This window comes from Schistosoma mansoni, chromosome 1 (genome assembly GCF_000237925.1).
Source record: "Schistosoma mansoni strain Puerto Rico chromosome 1, complete genome".
NCBI lineage: Eukaryota > Metazoa > Platyhelminthes > Trematoda > Strigeidida > Schistosomatidae > Schistosoma > Schistosoma mansoni.
The window spans coordinates 39,635,045-39,660,113 of record NC_031495.1 but is presented as its reverse complement, the minus strand read 5'-3'; the positions used below and the strand labels follow the sequence as shown (position 1 = coordinate 39,660,113).

Sequence of the window (25,069 nt, the reverse complement as noted above, 5' to 3'; positions counted from 1 at the left end):
AGGATTACCGAATAAAATACATCTAAACACAAAGCAAGTTATTTTGAGATGGCGATTAAAGCAGTCCTAATTTAAAGTAAAATAATGGAGTTAAATTTACGTTCAAAATTTTAAAATAATTGCAATCAAAGATGTATATATTGGCATACTTTTTCTTGCAGACATTCTGTATATAAGATATTTATCAAAATATAAATTGGGAGGAAAGACAAAAAAGCCACCAATTAACAGTAATTATACTTATCTTAAGTCAACAATCGAACCGCATAATCTGGTTATTAAATGAGTTGAAGTATTAAAAATGTCTTGAATTCTGTTGAAGTTACTCAGTTGTAAAGAATCTCAGGACTCGATACAATGTGTTTTAGAATCCGTGTACAAATGAATGAAAGATATACGTCATAAAAAGGACAATCTCGAGTAGTTAAAAGTAAATCCATAAAGTAAAGGACAGGATCTCATAATTGTGTAACGGTTTGTCACATAACGTAATATGTACAGGTGTTCTTACTAGACCTGTACTCTTGTATTTAGCAGGAAATATTTTTCATTAAGCATAAATTAGTTAATCAGGATATTCAGTTTTTAGGCATCATTTCATGGATTCAAAATACTTCATTACGAAATCATTGAAACAGTAAGTTGTTTTTCCTAGATATAAATATCATCAAGATATTTCAAATCCTACGAATGTCAAGTAAACACAGTTATGATATTTACTTTGATGTTCACAATAAATCTTTATGGAGATTTGAATTCACTACAATAAATTAGAGAATAACATGTAAACAAATTTCGGCTAGCGGTTAAATAATAATATGATAATGCTTTGCATTCGTCATATTTTTCAACGATGTATCGTTTAAGGAATTCGATTTTTCAAATTTAACCATCTGTAAGCGCAATTATACACAATAAAAATGCATTAGAATTCTTATTTAGACAATAGTCCCATGAGTTAGGATACAACAGTCGTTGTTTTCTGATTTGCGGATAAAAAAAATAATATACACCTACTGGATATCTAAAAAGAATATCGTTCATAACAAATAAAATTTCCATCGTAAAAAATTCAGTCATCAGGCATATTTAATAACCAAACAAAAAATTCTATTGTAATTAGACTAAAATAATATTATTCAGAATATAATAATAAACGTCAAAAAAAACAAGTTCCAAGTATATTAAATATTTGTCGATACGATATTACAAGGAGAGCCATAGACTCGTAAGCACATAACCAAGAATACTAAGCTGAACAAGTGAACAAACTTTAGATGGCGATACGAAAGAAATGAGACACTAATGAAGCAGATGAAACCAACAACAAAAATGGTCTGAGTTGGAAGGAAGAATGGAAATGATTGAATTTTCAAGAAGAATTCAAAATACGAAAAAAACTTGGGGGAAATGGCAGATCAAGAGGAATAGCGTATCATATTCCTGATAAAAAGTAAGAATTTATATATAACTCATACAATTTTTATCCACAATAATGATTCGTATCTGATAGACGACAAAGAGTTGAGGACTTTAGAAATGAGAAATACTCTGGAGTAAAAGACTGATGGTGATTATATAATCGAATATTCACAGTATGAGAAAGAGGAAATAAAAATTTCATACAGTGTTACTCCACATACATTTGTGTCAGAATGCTAAGAAGTTTATTTTCCGAGATGGAAATTAGGAAACAGAAGTTTATTCTTTCATAATTTTAGAAAATATTCAAGAACTGGTATCTCCTTGAGACAGGGAATATGTGAGTTTTTTGAAGTTCAGTAATCATAAAATGTTTGTTGACCATTCATACTAATGATCAGACAATTTAGAAACCAATTATTATCATTATAAAGCTATATAGCAATTCGAATGAAGGCAGGATCACACATATACAGAAAAATTGAACAAAAAATAGCAGTTAAGACTTAATCAAGTGAAGTTATCGACTGGTTAACAATTGGCGAAAAAATTCAAATGATAAGCAAGGAAAGAGAAAAATTTAACAATCAGTTAGGAAAACAAATATAAGAGCATAATATAAAACAGGGGAAAACACCACTAACATCTGATGACTGTATATCTTTATGCAACAACAATTATCAAATTATTTTAGTTAGCCGTTATTTTAAATTTAATCAAAGCTGTATTATAGTAATATATATGACCACAGAGACATGAAAGTGAATGCATGAAAATGGAACTGGAAACAAATACAAGCAGGTGTGCAGTAGACATCAATGTAAGTTTATTGCTAATGCTTCTTCTTTCTGGAGAATGATGGCATACGAAAGCTTCCTTTCTTTTTGATCTTTTTCTCAAGCGTTTTACTTCCCTAAATGTTGATCAAATTATAAGAAACAAAAAACATTATTAAAGTGGTTAAAACAGAAAATCCCATTAAATTATATCCCTTCTATGCAAAATTTTATGCCTAAATAAAATATAATTCCTAAAATTTCTCCAAATTGGAATAATTTTAGTTCAAAAAAAAGAAGACCGACGCAATAATTATCCTATCTTTTATCGTATTACTGCATTCAACTAGAATATACTAAATTGAACCAATACAACAGGGACGTCAACAGTAACGCTGATTTCACGACATGCTATAACTACCAATAAAATTACACAACTGCTGATTTTTATAGCAATACAACAACAATTCGTGAATATAAATACATGCAAAATATGGAGAAAAATGTGGAAATAACCTCAACATTATTATTCAAAAGATCACCATCAACCGATTGAAGGGTATTTGAGTTCGACATAACAGCTGAAAAAAGAAGTAATGAAAAGTGCGTCAACATTAATATCACATAAAAGAAATATTTCATTCATACGTAAAACAATAGCACCTAAACTTTATTTGGTATTTTAACTATTGAAATGTAACCTAATTAAACTGCATGGACCGCCCGAGTTACTGACGGTACCAAGATTAGGTAAACGATAAGAATTAGACAAAATATCACCAACGCTAACCTCGCGGAAAAAAAGGAATTCCAACATAAAATCACTAAACTGAAAAAACAAGAAGTAAAATAAGCATTAATAGGAGATAAGAACCAAGGCGCAAGGGATTAGTAAACCATATTTCAGAAAAAAGAATTGAAGGGTTACAGTAAACTCACTCAGTGCTTGGCGCCTACCAATCATGATAATAAAAATGATAAAACAAGATTTATGAGAAGCTGGAGTCCGTCGTAGAGAACTAAACAGGATAAGCCATGATCACACTGATGAAGGACTTGAACCCCACGATCGACATGGACAACACAGGGTATGAAGAATTAATTTGACTGCATGAATTTAAAAAAGGACTGAGGATGACCAGAGGCTTGTAGATCTGTTTATTTTTAATAGCACTGTAGTAACGTAATAGTACTTCCCTCCACAAAAACAAACACGAAACTACATGGGACCACGATACAGAAAACCAGATAAATCACATCTGAATAAATAAAAAATTCATGGGGTTCATGGAAGTCATAGAAACAAACAAAGAAGCTAATATAGCTTCAGATCACCAACTGGTGGTGGTCTGACTGAAACTGAAACTAAAGAAGCATTGGACAATCAGACCAATAACAATACAAAAGTTTAGTACTGTCATCCTTCGAGATACCGACAAACCCAGTGAATTTAAGATAGCTCTCAGCAACAAGTTACAAGCCTTACAAGATCCGCTCGGAAAAATGGAAACCACCATGGCAGACAGCTAGGAAAAGATTAAAGAAGTGGTAACGCCAACATGTCAGGAGGGGTTGATTTCGATAAGCACCAGAATAAAACATGAAACCTTATTGATACCCTAGGCATGATTCAAGAAAAAAAAAACAAGAAGATAGCAGTCGAAAACAGCCGAACAAGAGCAGAGGAAGCAAGGTCAAAAGCCAAATACATAGAAGTAAACGAGCAAGTGAATAACAGAATTGGAGGTGGTAAGGAGAAATATATAGAAGGCCTGGCAACTACAGCAGAACAAGCAGCAAAAGAAGAGAATATAAGAGGACTACATGATGCAACCAAGGAGCTCTCAGAAAAATACGACAAGCCAGAGATACCAGTGAAGGGTAAAGATGGCAACCAATCATTTGGGTTTGATATCAGAAGAACCGATCAGTAAAGCACTTTAAGAGTTCTTGAATAGAACGGGACCTCTGAATCCATTGGATATCGAAGCCGCACAAGCAAACATCCTAACGGATTATATCTTGCCAATATCGGAAATCAACAAAGCCATTCAAAAAAACCAAAAATGTCAAAGCAGCAGAATCAAACGACATATCAGCCGAAGCGTTGAAATCAGATATGGGGGTAACTGCAAAGATGAGTCACGTCCTCTTCACAAAGATTTGTGAAGGAAAACTAATATCAAAAGACTGGAAAGAAAGATACATTATCAAGATACTGAAGAAATGATATTTTGATAAATGTGAGAATTGAAAACGAAACATGAAATGAAAAAAGCTAGATTTAGTTAGGATATATTATGTACCGAGAAAGCATTCGACGCAGTGGATAGGAAAGTTGTGTGGAGTATTTATCAGCACTATGGAGTACCCGGGTAGATCATCATTATCGTACAGAATTCTTGTGAGGGACTAAACTTTAAAGTCGTGGATGAAGAGCAGCTCGCAGATGCATTCCAGATGAGAACTGGTATCAGACAAGGCTGCCTACTTTTGTCTTTCTATTTACATCACTGAGATGAACTATGAAACGCGTTTAAAATTTTCAACCGTCACCGCTAAATTAAATTTAGTGACACATTAAGAATTCAAATACAGATAAGATTAAGAGTAGTTTAGTGTTTGTTTCTGGTTAGCACTAACTTCCGGCACAGTCGTCAAATGATGTGCCACATGGCGTTCTCCCTCTGCATCTTAAGCCTGGACTCAGATTAATCACATGGCAATCAGCTACCGCTGGCGTGGTTGTGGAGTACCTTTCTGGACTCTGATCATGCCCTAGTCTGTGCCAATCTTACCTTACTTTTCAGTGGCTAACGAATTCCCTGTTATTAACAGATTGATGTCAGCAAATTGGTCGCAACCTCTGTTGCAAGTAAGTATCGAGTCGAGCTAGCTTCTAGGCTAGCTACCATCCCACCGGAAAGCATAGATGAGCATTGGTTGCAACTTCATGACGCCATGAAAATGGCGAGTAAAGTCACTTGCGGCTTCGCGAAATGTCCCGCTTATAAGCACTGGGTTTCTTCTGGCTCCTTACAACTGATCGAAGCCCGTCGGTCTACTCTGGGTGACCGTGAGTATGACCACAAACGAAGGCTGTTACGTAATGAAATTTGGCAAAGCTTGCGTAAGGACCGAGAAGCTTGGTGGTCGGAGCGTGCTAATGAACTGGGAGCAGCAGCTGCATCTGGTAACTGCCGGAAGCTCTTCCAACTCATCCGAGCTACTGGCAACAAGAAGTCTGGTGTGAGTGAAACAATCTGCGGAGATGACGAGATGCCGATCGCTAACATAAATCGACGTCTTGGATGATGGACAGAATTCTTTGGAGAGCATTTCAACTGGCCTGTTGCTCCAGCAGCATTGATCAGACTGTCGTGCCCTTCATGGCGGGTGACGACTGCTCCACCAAATGAGGCGGAAGTCCCCAAGGAACTCCAACTCTTGAAACGCTACAAATCACCGGGCCCAGATGACTTGCCTCCAGCTCTTTTTAAAAATAGTGGTGACTTTTTGGCTAAAGAACTGACTGAGTTGTTTAAAAAGGTTTGGCAGCTAGAGAGTGTTCCAACGTCATGGAATGAGTTGATAGTTGTTCCTATCTTTAAAAAAGGGTTCACGTCGTTTCTGTTACAGCTATTGGGGGTTAAGCCTACTTCCGATTGCGTCCAAACTATTGGCTTCTGTCATTCTTCGTAGGTTGTTAAAAAAAAACGAGAAAGATTGACTCGCGAGGAGCAGGTTGTTTTTTCGTTCTGGTTGAGGATAGTATTGATCATATCTTCAACCTCCGCCAAATGTTAGAACACCGTTATATTTATCACAGGCCAACAACCTTAGTGTTTATTGACATCAGGGCTGCCTTCGATCCTTTGAACAGGACTGCTCTTTTGGATTGTCTATTGAAGATGGGTGTGTCTGACATGTTTATAAACATAATAAAGGCCCTGTATACAAACACCTCAGGTAAAATGAGGGTATACAACCACCTTTCTCCATTGTTCCATTCAAGCAGTGGAGTTAGACAGGGTTGCCCAATCTCACCATTCCTCTACAACTTTGCCATCGATGATATTCTGGAAACAGCTTTGATGGATGTACGTACCGGCGGTGTCAATCCGTTGCCTGGAAAAAGACTTATCGACCTTGAGTATGCGGATGATATTGTCTTACTGTGAGATCATACCTAACCCATGCAATCCGCACTTAATCAGTTGACAATCAGTGTCCACAGGTATAGTATGTGCTTTGCACTGTACTCACCCTGGGTAGTGAGCAGATTGAAGTGGTTGAGAAGTCCGTGTATCTAGGTAGCGACATAAGTGCTGGTGGTGGCGTGGTTGATGAGATCGATGCACGTATAATGAAAGCCAGAGCGGCTTATGCTAATTTGGGCTATCTTTAGCGCCTTCGTGATGTTAGTCTGGCTGTAAAAAGTCGGATCTATAACGCGTCGATGAGAGAAGTTTTGCTCTATGCTTGTGAAACCTGGCCTCTCCGAGTTGAGGATGTTAGACGACTCTGTGTTCGATCATCGTTGTCTCCGAAGGATTGCTGACATCCAGTGGCAACACCATGTTAGTAATACAGAGGTTCGGCATTGTGTGTTCGGGAGCGGAGACGACAATTCAATTGAAGTCACCATCTTTAAGCATCGACTTCGGTGGCTTCAACATGTTCTGCGAATGTCGTCTCAGAAAACACCACGTCGTGCACTATTTACCGACGCCGTGACTGGTTGGAATGAGTGGATAGGTGGTCAGTGTATGACATGGCGTCGTGGTATGAAAGAAAGCTGCAAAGGGCTGGCTTTTATTGGTCATAATCGACTCTCTGGCTGGGGTCTGAGAGATGGTGCAACACAGTGGCTAGAGACGGTATCAGATATGGCTCAGAATAGAAGCCAGTGGCGATCCTGCTGTAACTTTCTTTTACTTTCTTCATAAAAAGTGGTTGTAACTTCCTTAACTGAAAGAATTCTTCTGGTTGTACCTTTCCGTTTCCCCCATTACTATTCTTATTATTACACTAACATACACTAATTTGTGGTTGTCATTCTCCCTTTTTTTCTTTTCTCTTATACGCACCTCACCTTTTTTTCTCTTCCCATCCTAATAGTTTTGTGTGGTGCATATATATCCGGTGCCCTCTTGTATCAATATTTATGTGTTCAGATAAATAAACAAATAATGACTGGATAATGAAGGTCCCAACATCTCAAAAGCACTGAATAAAGTGGACACTTTGGACGCAACTGGATGATTTGGACCTTGCAGATAACCGAACCCTTCTATCCTACACACAGCAACAAATGCAGCAGCAGCAGCTGTTGAAAGAGTAGACCTAAATATTAACAATGGACAAGTTAGATGTAAGGTACTGAAACACAACACAGAGAGAAACAATTGCATCACCCTTAATTGCCGAGCTCTGGGAGAAGTGAGAGCATTTATGTACCTGGGTAGCATGATTGATAAACAAGGAGGATATGATGCAGATGTGAATCCATGGATCGGCAAAGCAAGGGCAGCAGCAGAACATCTGGAACTCAAAAGAACTGAGAGCCAATAGTGAAGTTGGAATTTTCAATAAAAATGTTAAAGCAGTTTTATTGTACGAAGCCAAAACTTGGAGAAGTATCACATTCATCATCAAAAACTACAAGCATTTATATGAACAGTTGTCTTTACAAGATACTCCAGATTGATTGGCCACAGGCCATCAGCAATAATCGCCCAGTAGGCTACAAAGTAGCTGGCAGTTTGGGAGGAGGCTAGGAAAAAGCGGATGGATAGGTCACGATTTACGGAAATCACTAAACTGGATCACTGTAGGAGCCCTAACTCGGCATCTTTAACAAGAGGAAATGAAGACCAAAGAGCATACGGTAATGGAAATTGGACGTAGATATCAAGACCGAAAATAGCACTTGGTAACAACTAAGGAGCACAGTTACTTGAAAAACCGTGGTCGACGACTTATCCCACAAGAGGGTTACCAAGCTTGATTAAACATTATTATATGACTCCTCCCCTAAATTTCCGGAATCCATCGGAAAAGGTTCTATCTAAATAAAAATCTTACGATGAAAAAGACAGATTGTTTGAAACAGTTTGTAAGTTAGAAACTGTTACTTTTTACGCCGGAGGCACAATGACCGGCTAAGATCTATGGTCACTTAAACAATAGCATAACTATACCCAAATAAGATGAAGGGTGAACTTTCCGAAAGAGTTTACAAAAAGCCGAAAAGATGAGTGGACATAGCTGGATGGAAATTAATTACACGTCTTATTAGAAAGACGACGACACAAGGGGGAAACAGGTCAGTTATCTGTGACTTGCGAAGCTAATTCGTAGTAGAACAATATGAATCAACAAAACTTACACAGATAATTATTCGATGCTACAAAAATCATCAATACACAGTACAATAATCAGAAGAATATCAGAATACATATGAGACATTCAGGCTAACAAGGAAATAAAACGACGCAACCAAATATTACAGACTACTCATTAGACACTATTCCAACGTAACACTAAAATATCGAATATCGTATTTTGTTTATTTAGAATTGATTTGTAAACGAAGACAGTTTAACAGTAAAAAATAAGGTTGGAAAATTACCGTAGAATAACTGTAAACAAAGCTCTCAAAGTCTAACAATAATCTATAATTTCATCAAGAATCTCGAAAATAGCAGATTTAATAGAAGCATTTCGAAAGTGTCGTTTCTATATTCGAAAATTTGAATAAACGGTCTGATACCTATACACACTAATAGCTTGATGTGTGATAATAAGTACAACAGGACTGTCCACAGAGAAATAAGTGGAAACCAGATCAATCAGTCAGTTAGGTACAACGTAGGACCAGACAAATATACGCATCGCTCCAAGTTGCCATACCACACTAACACAACAAGATGAATACCGAATTCGTAAAAGCAGTTACTTCAATGGTAGCAATATATAAAAGAAGGATTTCATGTAAGGATATGATACAGGAAGAAAGAATTAGTTGGTAAAAAGAAAGGTATAAAGTAATTTTAATCCCACGGTTTAAGGGAAGGCAAAGAGTGTATACACCTACGCTATTGTGATCGATTCTGAGCCATGTCACTCAGAGTATCCAACCATTGGTTACGATAGTCACGCGCACCACAACCAAGTAGTCTGCATCTACCAACATGGCTCAGAATAGAAGTTAGTGACTTGAAGAACTGATGCCACGTTTTGGTTTGGCCGCCCCTCACTTTCTTCCAACCATCTCCAATACTACTCGGCATTGCGCGTCGTGGTAATCGGTGTTCAGGCATACGTAACACATGGCCCAACCATCTTAGTCGATATAGATTCACAATCTCATCAACTGATTTACAATCATTTCCTAATACCCTAAGTCTAACCTCACTATTACTTACCCGGTGATCCCAGCAGATCCCAGCAATATTTCAAAGACATTTGTGGTCAAATACTAGTAACTTACGAGTATCCTTTGCTGTTAATGGTCATGTTTCGCAGCCGTAAAGTAAGACAGAACGAACTGCTACGCAGTATGCTTGTCCCTTAATTGATAGACAAATATCTCGTCTTCGCCATAGGTGACGTGAGTTGGCAAAAACCAAACGAGCTTTCTGTATCCGTGCTGAGATTTCGTCGGACAAAATATGAATCAAAATATGAATATTCAATCCATATGTAAAGTGATGTGTAAACGCGAAAAAAAATGATTGGAATATAATTACTCAACTTACACAAATGCTGTACATTTGCAGGTAGTGTTGCACTTTTATTTACACAGGAATCATTAAATCGTTTGTTCGGTGCTGGAAAAAGTGCCAGATGAAACGATGGAAGTATGAAATGAAATAGATAACAAATGAATGAAAATAATTAAGATGAACAAGCTTCAAAAGACCGCATAAGTTCCTGTTGAACAAACGATATTCTAATTTAAATAGTTAAAATGAAGCAGTTTTTAATGTAGATGGAGTGGAAATCTACAAACTTCCAATAATTACAAAACGGTGATGAGCAATATAATGGTTCGTTCGTTGAGTTAATAAAATCCATTCAGCAACCGAGTACTGTAACATCAAATCAACAGAACACTAATATAACCAATTTACTAGTCTACCAGATAGTTCGAATATTAAAGAATACATCTAAATAAATCTTATCAGAATTCGCACCATATTAATTCTGAGTACAAAGGTATGGACTTATGGGAGATCAGAACGATAGGTCTCAGATACATCACTTAAAGCTAAACATAATAAGTGTAAGTGACTAGGTCAAACATCGATTGTGATAATAAACGGAAGTATGACTGATACCAATCAGACATTGAGACTGAAAGTAAAAGTATTAGTAATTATTATACATATACCTGATTTGAAGTTGAGTTACACTTATCGGTTTGGGCACCCGGGCAGTATCACAGTCCTCACACAAATGAAATGAGATTTGTGTGGCGCATATATATCTGGTGCCCCTTTGTACCAATATGCATGTGTTTAAATAAATTAATTAAATAAAAAAGAATTGTACGGCTTGATTGTTACAGTAAGAAGGATAGAGAATAAATAACTTTCTAGACCTACTAAATGATTGGAAATGACTATTTAAACGCCAATATAGGCTTCAACGAAATTTTACATAAAGCCAATCAGAAACAAGCACTTCAACGATCCGATGTACATGTTTTTAGTCGTAAATTCATAAGAACAAGTGAAATAAAAATATAAATTTATTGAGAATAATGGGAGGAAATAATCATTGCACTGCAACACATGAATCAAACATTGTTACAGTCAAGGTAGGAATCATATAAAACTTTAAGGTATTTAGCGTAACTAAAAACATGCCAAATCAAACGTTATGTGATGCATGATTGAAAGATAATGAAAAAAACTAATATTTGATTTTAAAAAAAATTAGGCTTACTTAAACTATTGGATGCCGTGATGTCTACTGAGATCGAGGCTGAACCGTTATGGATTGAATAGTCAGAAACATCATGTGGACTTCGCATAACAGGAGAATGAAAATCCTTTCCTACACGAGATGATGCGCTTCCGGGTTCAGATCGTCTAACAGGTGAACAGACAGGAGAATCCAAAGTAAATGGATGAGAACGACAGTCACCTGAACCTTTAGTTCCGGACAATTTCCGGGGTGAATCGATCATAGAGCTGGTTACTGTATGTTATTTAAGCAAATCCACAATATAATAGGTGATATATCCATGAGCGACAACAGAAGTTATGATTTTGAAAATAGCATGCAAAGATAGAAGGAATCAAGAGATAACAACAGCTACAAAAATAAGGACAATAACAGAATTGCCACTTATAGACAACGTAACGAATCACATGCAAATAAAAGGATTATAAGAAAGACCATATTTAGGATTACAATTTCCTCACATGCAATACAAATCAGGATTGTGAGTCTATATTTTAAATAAAATGTCATTACTTACCCATACCATTTTGTGGTGGTTCATTAGCTTTTGCTAACCACTGATTTCGTTGTGCATTTTTTTGGCGACTGGCACGAACATGATCAACAATTCTAAAAAAGGTAAGGTGAACACATATTAAAGAGTCAGTAATTATTCAACAAAACCTATCTATAAGCAATCTAATAAAATAGTTCTGACAAGTAATGGAACTACGAATTTAAACATTCGCTCTATGATTTCCATTTTACTAACCTATGATGAAAGCCAAATCTGAAAATATCAACAGTAGCTTGTGTAGACGAATTAACCACGCTTTAATTATTACATACAGTTCCAATGCTAGATTTTAAAATTTGCGACCATAAATTATGTACTGATGATCTTCAACTAACAAATCTACTAAAGAAGCTAACTAGCCTTTTAACGAAAGTTATTTAGGCATTTTTCCATCGTTTAACACACTCAGAATAATGTGTTAAATGGTTCCGTTTCGTTTTTTAATTCAAGGTTAATAACTTCTTTCGGTGCCTTAAGTCGTATATATATATATATATATATATATATACCATTTATTCTAAAATACGAAATAGAAACAAATGAGTCTTAACATAATACATTAAAACTATTCTGTAAATTAGATTGAGCAATCACTTTGTGATTACTAAGGATATCAATGGAAGACAATGTTAAACAGATGACTTGGTAGCTTTGAACTAATAACAATCCAAGCTATTCAAGAACGACCAATTTCGAAAATCAGTCATACACTAGGACGTATATATGTGACAAGAATTCTAAATTACCATAAACTAAATAAATTTACCGAAAAAAAGGAAATGGAAACAGTAACATTAACTTGAATACAGGAATAACATTCTAGCAAGACCAACAAAACCAACTCCTACTTATAGCGAACAAGATAATGATATTAACTGAAAACCATTGAGAAAATTGTTTAATGCTAGAAACTAACTTGGACACTTGTTCAGCACCCGCTGCTTCAGCTGCAGCTAAATCTTCAACTCCACTGAACTCATTAGTGGAAAAGTCCGTTGTCAGTAAATCAGCCCCTGTTATTTGGTCACCATATGTATCTCCTGGCCACGATGAACTAGGATGCGTGCGTCTCAGTAAATTAGGCTGACGATAGATATGACCAGTTCTGAAACCTGCGCTATCCAGAACACGCATTTCAGCCTCAAATTCTAATTCTGCTGGCGTCCACGAAATATCTGTGAATAGAAAATAAATTACATCTACAGTATCGATGCTTTTTGAAAGAAATTACAAATGTTTTCTTTAATTGCAACACAATATTTAGATACCATAACAACTAACTTTGTCATATTATTATTTTTAAAATTTCAGACTATAATGGCATGTTACTACTAAGCAAAGTTTATCTAAGTTTGCATTCCTTTAATCCTAATTTTCTAAATATTTTCTGATAGAAGTCAGATTTTCTTTGTTGTTTCGGGCGAAACTGATAATGTGTAGCAAAAAGTGGATATCCTCTATAAATATAATGAATTCACATTGTCGATGACTACTCATCTGATATCTAATGCTTAGGACAGTTAGAAATCCATAGACACCACTCAGTTATAATCTTATTGAGACACTAGTCAGTGGATTTGCAAACAACTAAGTAGGCAATCTCATGAGGAAAAGATTCCGTATATAACAAAGTTGAGAGTACCGACATGCTAATTTTGAAACACTCAAAATAGTTAACTTACCACCATTATCACTGCAATCTTTACCATTCAATGATGTATGATCATTTTTATCTTGATCTACGACATTTGATCCTATTTCTTCCGACTGGTCAGCTTGACTATCTGTTAGCTGCACAGCACTATCCTTTAAATCAGACAGTAAACTTGTTATATTCCCTAGTTGCATCAATCGCATCTGTAGAGTAAAATAAATGGAAAGTCAAGTTGATATAAAATTGGTAACCCTTTCATAAGTAACTATAATCGTATAAATCAGAATCGGTAGTCAACAGTGTTCTTTTAGAGCGCCTCCACAAGGTTTATGCATTGTTTTGTGTATCTTTTAATGACGAACGTTACCACAGAACCTCTTGATCGACGGAGTCGAATGCCGCCCCAGGCTCATGAAATATAATTTTAGTCGGCAAGCGGGAAGTATTCTCATGTTCCAAAATGTGACGACGGTGAATGTTTGATTAATGAATCCACATTCAGTTCTGAAACCAGCTCGTTTTACAAATCCGTCGTTCATGGACACTAGTTAAGTTTTGAAGAATTATAGAGGCTAATATTTTGGACACCATGTTGATCAAACTGCTTTTTGTGATTATCACAAAGGGATGTTAACCATTTTTTATAAACTGAGAAAAACAATGATCGAGACTAAACAGACAAGACTAAACCTAGCTTCAAAACTTTAGTCAGTATTTCAGTCAACCTAACTGCTAGAACTGGTGCACCATCTTTAAAGACCTCTGGAGTTATCATGTTTTTCTGATCTCCCTCGCTTCAAATTAGATGTGATCCTTTGGACCTTCCGAAAGCTTTTTGGGAATAGTGAGTAACTGTAGAGTAGTGAGAAGGAAGCTGTACCTTCTATTAGAGTGTTATGCCTATTTTCCAAATCTCCTGGACAGAGATTTATAGTTCCATCTTTTCCCAAAATAGTTTCACTAACAGTTAACGTGTTTTCTTAATAAGTCAGAACAGTTGTCACATGTTACATGTTCCTATTACATTTTTGACTATCTTTGTTTTTGTCCCCACCGCTGCTTACGAATATTGAGTTAACTTTTTATTAGCTGTTGCTATTCATCGTCCTCCAGGCCTATCGTGTTACACATGACATAGATTCGAATTACTAGAAGCTTGGTAAATTCTGGTTGAATTTTCGAAAAGTGTAGTATTGAATGGTATGATCCATAGACTTAAGACAAATAAGCATTTACTAGATAACTTATTGATGAAAAATCTCGTACAGAACTACAATGCATCAACCTTATTGTAATAAATAATTTCAGAAGTTAGATAGTCTTATAGAAAAAATTGACATTGACTTACTTGGGTCTGACAAGCAGCTATTACTCGTTTAACGAGATACCATGCTTCGGGAATACTATAAGCAGTAACTGCTACACCATGATTTCGTAAAAACAGCACCTTTGCTTTAGAGCCTAGATCTTTTACAATGCTAGAACGTTCTGCCTCATCAACCAGAATACCTCGGTACTCATGATAGCGAACTCCATAATTTGATAGTAGTTCAATGGCCTCAGGACTGACAGGCATGAGCCCTGCGCGAAGACACGAGACCTGCAGTCAAAAAATTCGCTATCAAAGTTTCATAGATTTACGAAACTATTAGAATAACCAAAACGACTGCATTGATCAGTTACCCGTGGTAACGATCTTTTAGTCAAGTTAGAACAGATTTAAGAAAAACTATAACCCTACTAAAAGAATGCATTAACGAATGTGCCCTGTCATCTAAATTCGCAATACCTAACTTGATATGATTTCATTACCACAGAATGAATATATGACGCAAATAAAACTATTGTTTACATTCGTACTACTTTACTTTCAGAGAAATATGCGAAATAATCCATGTTTTCTTCACTGCTTTGATAAATGTCAAAAAATATAAGCGATATTGCGAAGAGTTAATTTATTCTTATGTGTAACGAATAGCAAAGTAGCCTATCCATGTCAGTCGGACGTTAAAAGTTCCTACATGTACTTTAGAGCGTGGTTTCAGGAGACCAGGAAAAACGTTCCGTGTACTCGAATCGTTTGCCCTAGTGGTACGAGGTGATAAAAGGACGTGAGAAGGGTTAGTCGCGGAGATAAAAGAGTTATTAGCAGGTGTAGGAAGGATTTGAAAGTGACCAACTTGGTCTCATGTGCTGTTAGGGGTATAAGGGCTAATATCACTTCCCGGCTGCCCACACCGTAGAAGGGTATTTCTTGAGGGACCTGAAAAGGAAGTTGGATTAGTGTTGGTCTTAACAACCTGGGAGCGTGACCGCAGAGCCCAAGGGACAACTGCTTAAGGCCGGTCACGCACGGCCTTTTTGTGGGGGATTTTTGACGTGTTAGCTCCGTTCTTCAAAAGACCTTACAGTCGGAGACGGAAATCCGTGGGATAAGGCGAGGTGTACAATTTTAGGGTCAACCTTTTCTAACCCCACCCCTGTTATGCTGGTTGTCTGAAGGAAACAACTTACTGCCGTCACACCTCTGTACAGTCAGGAGTACGACTTCGCCTTTGGACATTGGCTTTGCTGCTTTTAGTCTTACCGCTCTTCAACCGACCTCTCTGGTATGGTAGGACCTTGAGTAACGATTGTTCCAGCCAGCATAGCTCGATTGGTTCATCATGATAGGCAACCCTGACCACCACATCAGGGTAGCAGCAACGTTCGGGTAGGCTTATCCATGCAACCAGACTTGTGAGTTTGCTTTGAAAGTAGCTTAGGAAAATTATCTTGTGCTATGTCAAATAAATTTCAATTTTGATTAGATGGTTCATTCAAGATTTTAACGAAGTATTTTTCGAATGGATATGATTTATGAATGGATTTGAAACCATTAACAATAAACTAATTTTCAAGATAACCGATTACGCATTTTCTATTAAGATTAATTTTAAACGTGATACTCAGTCAATGAAATGCGAATGAGATTTATGGATTAATATGTCAGGTTGTCATTTGGTGCATCAAAAAATTGGATATGAGACTCAATACACTGTTATTTTTTGACAGTGGCTGTAATTCTAACCACTCAAATGAAGCTAAAAAAAACTGAAATTGAACTGGCAAACAAGCACTCTCTATATTGAGTCAGTCATCAACGTAGGATATGGGGAGAGTGTGCATCTGCCCCAACTTCCACACCTCACATCTGTATGACGAGGAACTAACCAGATGAGAGCTATAAAATAAGAACTAATGTAGAAAACAAGAAGTGATTTGGAAGAAAAAAACCTAACTGGAGAAGAGAAAATTAGGAAGATGGACATCTAATTTAAGTCATGTAGTGGACGGATTAGTAAGAACTAGGAGAACGTTTTCTATCCGCGTCAAGATTTTGCAAGATATCAGGGCTGATGTGGTCTTAAAGGAGTGTGGTCAATGCACTCCACTACTTTATTTCCAATGAACAAATTAGGCAGTGATCCAGATCAGTTTAGAAGCGACATTTTAAATCGATAAGAGAAACCCACTGCATATATACTTAAACTGTTACTTACCGTCACACTTCAGAAGAATCGATTTTTTCACCGTCCTTATATACATAATATATATACACTAATTTAAAGTAAATGACCATGATCAGTCAGCAAAAATTATATAATGGTCAACGAGATATTTCTCTGAGTTTATATCAGTGGATTACTGAGCACCGGATTACTGAACACCGATTACCACGACGCGCAATGCCGAGTAGTATTGGAGATGGTTGGAAGAAAGTGAGGGGCGGCCAAACCAAAACGTGGCATCAGTTCTTCAAGTCACTAACTTCTATTCTGAGCCATGTTGGTAGATGCAGACTACTTGGTTGTGGTGCGCGTGACTATCGTAACCAATGGTTGGATACTCTGAGTGACATGGCTCAGAATCGATCACAATAGCGTAGGTGTATACACTCTTTGCCTTCCCTTAAACCGTGGGATTAAAATTACTTTATACCTTTCTTTTTACCAACTAATTCTTTCTTCCTGTATCATATCCTTACATGAAATCCTTCTTTTATATATTGCTACCATTGAAGTAACTGCTTTTACGAATTCGGTATTCATCTTGTTGTGTTAGTGTGGTATGGCAACTTGGAGCGATGCGTATATTTGTCTGGTCCTACGTTGTACCTAACTGACTGGATTTACGGACTTTTGTTTGAAAGCAAGTAAGGGATTAAAAGCCTCTTACGGCATTATGGTTTGAAATAAATGTGTTTTCTCTATAAATTCCTAAATGCAACCAGGGACGTTACAATTTATATAACTTCAGCTTCTTTTGGGTTTTCATCGATGTGTCCGTGTGAATTGTGAAAACGGAGTGGTATATAAGACTGTAGTAGGTTTTATGATACTTGTGTTAATCCACTTTTTCTATCGTAGGAATTATTTGATTGAACTACATGACGTAATAGTCCTTAGCAATGACCAATGAAACCTTTAAATTAAAATTGAGAATATTTTCTTACTTTATGTCAAAACGAAATACGATACAAATTCAAACCACTCACGGCTATTACATCGGCCAAATGAACGTGAATAATGCAATTAATATCTTTACGAGCTGAATGTAGTGCAGAATGAAGAGTCCAACCAGCCTTATTTACACCTAACACTGAGCTACCTTGATCAACTATATTACCTAGAATAAATGAAAAACACCAGATATAGATTAGTAATCTAAATAAATATCTTTGGAGTAAAATTATATATATTATAACTATGGGATGGTAGTCAAAGAACCAAAACACCCCTAGGTGGAAGTTAAAGTTCACAACAACGAAAGTTCAAGCGATGAAAAACAAAACTGCATTAATGAAAAATTAGTGCAAAAACACATGGGATAGTCTTTGATGAAAAACTAGCAAAAAGTAATTCGCTCTAAACAAATATACACAAACTAAAACCATCTTATCAAAAGCAACTTGTGGTTAATATTAGTAGAGCACACTTAACAATAAAGATAAAAACTATTTTGGTCGAAAAATAATACTTCAAAATCCATCTTATTGTCAAGATATTTATCCAACCAAAAAAATACAGATGAAACTCCAGTGATAAACTAAAGTGTTTCGTATGCATCCATATGTGGATTACGGAATTAGCATTAGTGCACAAATGAGCTAAAATTATGAGTTCCCAAGTAGGTCGTTTACGGATGCATCAAAATACTCGAATTAATTTCTAACTAAGAATATCAAGAACTTCAAGGGCTAAAAGATTATTGCAACTGAAATAAAAGTTCAATTTTCTTTTGCAACGGGGTTGTAAATAATGCAATCCTGGCCAACTGATGAAACTGTTGTCTATGAATATACAAATAGCAAGGTTTTTCCCACAAATACTTGTGAATTCATTTCTACTCAGTATTATAAAGTAGAACTCCTAAGTTTATTAAAAATTGATGTAGCACTATTATGGTTAGTAATACAAAAAGTAATGCTAAGTAACTCAAAACTATGAAATTAAAAAGCAAAGAATTCGCTTAAAGTATATATGATAATCGGCAAATGATTATACTCAAAGCGAAAACGAAATGACATGACAGTTGGGTCTACAGTAATTAAGTCAGACTCGTAAAACCAAGATTACCCTAATACACATGACCATATTATCCGCAAAAATCAGTCATAGATTTATATTCATTTCCCATAATATTTTAGAAACAGTACAAAATGGACTTTATACACTTTTAAATGCATTTTATCTAATAGCTTATTTACATTATAGAATCCATTACAAAACTTTCACAAGTGCACGGAAGCGAGTCGTCGACACATCTCAAATGTAATAGTCATTTGCCAATCGGTCAAAATATTAGATTAAATAATTAATCGGTTTGAAATTTACAGTGTGATGGTTACAAATCAATTACAACGATTAAGGACCTGAAGAAATGGAAGATAGCAACAATCGTTGCGCAAAACCATACGCAGTAAAAAGGGACTGATCATGACAAGAGAATATTTTACTAATTTTCAAGAGAGAAAAACGAGAATGATCTTAAATCACGTTTTCCTTAAGATATTTTAACCATGACAAAGTAAACATATCATTTCTTTTTCTTTCTTCACCCCAAATACTTTCTGCATGTACCTAATCAACGAGTTTGTTCCACATGTCCTTATCTGGTGATCTTAATGCATTGGCATTTGTCTCTACTCCCGTTGCTGTTGAACTAGGTACCATAGCAAGAGCAACACAAATCAATCGGATCCCTATTAGCAGTTATTTATGTGCTGTTAGATTAGAGGGATCTATAAGACTGAGAAGAAACTGGCACCATAAACCATATTTTTGTAGTCACTTACATCCGATAAATTGCAGCCCAGATGCAATAAAATATGAATTTCATCAGCTAAATGATCTCAGTAAAGCTCATGTATGTCAGGTCGGCAACTAACTTAGTGTAAGCGAATGAGTGATCTGACTCAAAAGGGAACCTAAATAAAATGAACCCAGTGTTACACAGAAATCCGTGGGTATTGAAAAAGATCTCAATATCTTCTAAGTGAACCTTTTATTTTGCACGTTAAAACAATAAAAATGGTTGCATTAAGCCACCTTAGAGCCTTGTCTGAACGTAAGAAATTATTCGTCTGTTGCCAGACATACAATACTGAAATTTGAATTGAAGTACTCACCATTTGCATCTATTTTCACTAAACTAGAGGCTTGAATTTCATGATAAAGTAACCCGAAAGGGTTAATTAAGAAATGATTGGGATTTGTAGTGCACCTTGCCTACAAATAAAACAAAACCAGAATTAATAAGCTTCAATAAACAACTAATATTCAGGGTACAGTGTACTTGAAAGGAACATTCAAGTAACTTGGTTATGTTCCCTACATTACCACCATTGAAAATTTAATAAAGGGAAGTAACCCACTAACTCAATTTCACCCTCGAGATAGTTTTAAAGGACTGGCACCTATAAGTCCATCACGACTTCCTGATCGGAGTAACAGAGATGGTGTAATTCAGTGGCTTCAGATGTGATTAGATATGGTTCGTGATAGAAGCTAACGGAGAGTTTAACATTTCCCTATACACTCTTAATAAGAATTTTTTTTCAATTGAAAAAAAGTATTTCTCTATTTTATTGCCAACTAAACTGCATCTATGGCATACGATCCTTAGCCACTTATTTTTCGTTTTCTTCAAGTATACTTCTTTTCTCTATTGTTTTATCTCCATAATATATATATATATATATTTTATATGGCCCATTCTGTTTTTGATGCCCAGTAATACGAAGTATAATAAAACCGGATCCTGTTTAATTAATGTTGTCACATACACATGAGCACACTAAAGGCAGATAATGAGCAAATGAACTACAGACCATGTTAAATTGTGGCATTTATGAAAAATTTACAGTCATAATTACGACTGACCAAACACCGAGACAAATAATAATGTGGTTTGCTTAGGTTTGAAGACCATGCAATTAGACACAAACACTAAAATCCAAACTGCTTATCAACTTCCATTGAAACGTTACAAATCTTAATGCTGAAGGTCCATATTTTATCTATTATAAATTGTACTAATTATACACTTATTGTTGATTTCGTCACATACCAGTTTGTTTAGAAAATAGCCTTCGGTACCATTCAGAAGATAAAAAGTTGTACTAGTTACTTACAGATATATGGTTATAAATTGAGTGTGTCCATCCTCTCATATCAATTAAACGATACAGAGCAGCCAAACTACGTCTCAACACGCAATCCTCCCGAGGATAAGTAGCAGCTTCTTCACCACGGAGATCATTTATTGGTGTTGTTGGGAGGCCACCTAATAAGCATAATTAACAGTTGAGAGTAAAATTGGTAAACAACTATTTTATAAATACTATTAAGTGACGTAACAAATCACAGTGTATGTGAGCCCAGAAAACAACAGAGCACCAGAACAACAAGGAAATAGTCACTTACGCTGATAACCAGTACCAACTGATTTGAGCACCTCTAGAAGACAGGCATATATTGAATAAAAAGATAAATAGATATTAGATTCCATCTTATCAAAATATCATTGGTTTCTTACAAATAAGATTAGGAATCTACAAATATAATTACTTTTTATCTAAACATTGTTTCTCATTTCACTCTTAAAATTAATGTGAAAGTAATAATGAAGCATAATAATCAAGTTTGAATGTCCTGGCAATACCTCAGGCAACGGACATTGTAATGAATAATGATGAAAACGGAGACAGTTACCCTACACACTAATCAAACGGTAAGCAGAAATTGAATTGTTGCATCCACGCACAGTTATGGTCACAAAAACAAAACTTCACTAGAATTCCGCAAATATGGGCAAACATAGTTTGATATTGAATAATGTTAAACGCACTATATCCCAAGGTTTTGAAAAAAGAGAATAAACTTTTGACGGTTTAGATGTTGAGTTGCTATAACACAGAGGAAATAGAGATACAGCTCCATAGTTGTTTATTCACTGAAAACTAACATTCACTTATAACCTGACACGATTCATGCTCAATCATACAGCTCGTTAGTATACAGGTAGTTCCATATTCAAACATTAAAACCATGTTAGGAACATTAACAAGACTTGAGATAGACTTCCAAACTGCAAGAAGATGAGTGCATAAGAACTCTAATTTAATTAACACTTAGGACACCTTGGTGGTTTAAGCAGTTAACTTCCACACAGCTAGATATGAGTAGTGTACTTATTTGATCAGCTTAGTTACCTAGATCATCAAACAAACCTGTAGCGAAACTCATTCAGATGGTTCGTGTCGACAGAACTCGTACGAATTCGCCCTTTAGGGTACGAATAATGAACAGCAAACTGTTACATTTTAATCGCCTTTAACCACTTAACAAAACAAAAACTCGAGAGGCAATCACACTTTACTTTCTGAATAAATATCTCATACTAGGTATCGGCAAATCTGTTGTTTTAAGGGCACTTACATTTACTATTCACAATACGCAGGTGAAAATGACCCGTTAAAAACAGTCAATCACAGCCGATAAGGTAACTTCGAAGTACAAACTCCGACATTTCTGCCATCGCAATACTAAATAAACCCACTTAATACAATCAGACGAAATTCCGAAGCCATAATAATGATTAGGGCGTCACAATTAAGCACTGTTAATGTTTGGATCTGTTAATAAAATGAAGCTTCGCATAACCCACTAAAGAGCTACGATAATAACAGAACATTTTCGCTTAAGACAATGACCGGATTTTGTTAACATATAACTGCTTAATTATAAGTTTTGTAAGAAACTTGCATAACCAAGAGGTTTGTTCCTTATACTACATACCTGATTTGTAATTGGATTTTTATGACCTACATACCCAACCTAACGACCTGTAGTACTCCCTGATTAAGTATGTCAAAGATACTGAACAAATGGACTCAAACGATTTTTTATATAAAGGTTTTCATCTCTAACTCAATACGATATAATGTTTGCTAAATAAGGCACTTTTAAAACATGCGTGATTATTATAACAGATTGTTTGACATTACGAAAGTTAGATATTGAATCAAAATCACAGAAATAAGACAGAGACTTCAAAATGACTGGATCAACAAGACAATCACCTAGCTGGTATTTTTATATTACGTATACATAACATACTAGTTTTAACGAGTATATTAAGAGTGCTAAAAGTCTAATACCGGGAGCACGAATGAAAAATAAAATGCACGCATTCGATCTTAACCAGAATTACATACCATGTACATCAAAAACCAAATATAAACTAAATATAACAGTTTTTACCTTTAAAGTCAGCCACATTTTCAAGTCTCATGCTTTGCCCAAGAAGACTAGATAACTGTTGAAGAGCACCGCCCTGCTTATGGTTACCAGACATCCTGTTGAGTAAGCTCATATTCTTTCCCGTATTTCTATGATTTGACAAGCGACTCTTTAGATTCAGACTGACTTCTTCGTCACTCAAGCCTAGTATTTTCGAGTATAGAAACCATAAACTACCAGATAGGCAATTATCACTGAAATCTGTCATTATAATCCACTAGCAGATAACCATTAAAATGGTCGGAGCTATGAAATCGGACTAAATCCCTGAATCCGTTTCTTGTTAAGCCTTCTCCAACGCGCGAACACTGAAGAGACGGTGAGACTGGAAATGCGCGCTCATAAAATCTATTTATTATGATTTAAAACAACCAAAAATACCTTGTGATCACAATGAGGAATGTGATAAAGCACAGCTTAACAACATACGATTTCCAATACGATCAGATTGTGATTGTGGAGGCTTGCTGATGGACCTTGTAGTTATTGAGAAAGATAATATGTTAAGACTACTTCAGCATCTCAAACCTGACAAGTCCAGTGGTCATGATGATTTTCATCCTAGGATTATGAAAGACCTACCAAATTTAATTGACGAACCTTTAGTTATACTGTTTGATATGTCCCTGAGGCAGTCCAGATTGTCCAGAGACTGGAAAGACTCTATAATTAGTCCGGCGTATAAGTCTGGGAGTAGAGATTTAGTTAGTAACTATCGACCCGTTAGCTTAACTAGTGCAGTTTTTCAATTGATGGAAAAAGTTATTCGGGTGGCTGTTATAAACTATGTGGAAGGACATGATCTTTTATCCAACATGGTTTTCGGAAAGGCCTATTATGTTTGACAAATCTCATTGCAAGAGAAGAGGCAAAAGATCGGAATATTCCTGTAGATGTGATTTTCATAGACCTAAGTAAATCCATTGATAAAGTCTGCCATTCTGGTCCTAAATCAAAACTGGAAACCTTTGGAATTCATTATACGGTCACAGACTGGATAGGTGACTCTGTACATGACAGGCGACAAATGGCAAGAGCAAATGAAGCTCTCTCATCGTGGGGACCTGCTAATAGTGGAGTTCCCCACGGCACAATCCTCGATTCTCCTCTCTTTTCACTTTATGAATGAATCATCAACTGTCGCTAAGTCATCCGTCCTACTCTTCGCCGATGACATTGAAGATACGACTGGTCTTGAAGTTTTACAACCAGCAACCAGTAACACCTATATTCGAAGCTTTCCCCAACCAATCGAAATCAGAAGTCAGATGCAAAGAGATCGGAAAGATATATTTGATACGTTATCAATATATCGCGAAGCGTTTATTCTAAGCTGGCTAGTGAACGTAGGAGCAGTGTCCCACGCTAGGTCGAAACGTGATCTGGTACGGATGCATGACCGAAAGCCTTCAGTTAAACAAGTCCACTTAAACAACGTGGTCAGCATCCAATGTCGAACACTTAGAAAGCTATTGATTTTGGGGAATTATTTACAACTATAACATAAAGATTGCGAGACCCATATACAGCATGTAAGATAGAATGGTATTACAGGATGATTTTAACTCACTGGTGACATAGATGAACGGGTGGTCACTAGAAGTGAATCCTAGCAAGAGTGTGGTGATGCAATTAAATAACTACGATGATTCGTATCATTACACAATATGTGGATTCGTGTTGCCCAAAGTAGGAAACTATAAAGATTTAGGAGTCCTACTAAGCAATGATCTCAAAACTACCAGTCACTTTTGGGCTGCTGCTGCAAACGACTATGGGGTATTATGGTCTATTCATAGATCTTTCTAGTATTTGGATAAGGAAATGTTTAGATTATTAT

The 25,069-nt window shown here is 36.1% G+C and overlaps 1 protein-coding gene across 2 annotated transcripts; it reads right to left on the bottom strand.

Moving 5' to 3' along the window:
* Positions 1-915: 915 nt before the first annotated feature.
* On the bottom strand, positions 916-23,554 carry Smp_083040.1 (adducin related protein; the record flags this gene model as incomplete). Of its 2 annotated transcripts, XM_018794384.1 has the most annotated exons (14): positions 916-2,335; positions 2,715-2,779; positions 9,962-10,033; positions 11,154-11,408; positions 11,692-11,783; positions 12,647-12,905; positions 13,413-13,587; positions 14,733-14,984; positions 17,922-18,052; positions 20,055-20,154; positions 21,060-21,211; positions 21,352-21,384; positions 23,191-23,373; positions 23,407-23,554. In XM_018794384.1, 14 exons carry the CDS (start codon positions 23,435-23,437, stop codon positions 2,255-2,257), a joined length of 1,881 nt encoding a protein of 626 aa, XP_018648802.1. The 2 variants fall into 2 exon arrangements, with proteins under 2 accessions (XP_018648802.1, XP_018648803.1); XM_018794385.1 differs by lacking the exon at positions 11,154-11,408 and having other exon boundaries at positions 2,255-2,335; positions 23,407-23,437.
* Between the last annotated feature and the right edge of the window lie 1,515 nt (positions 23,555-25,069).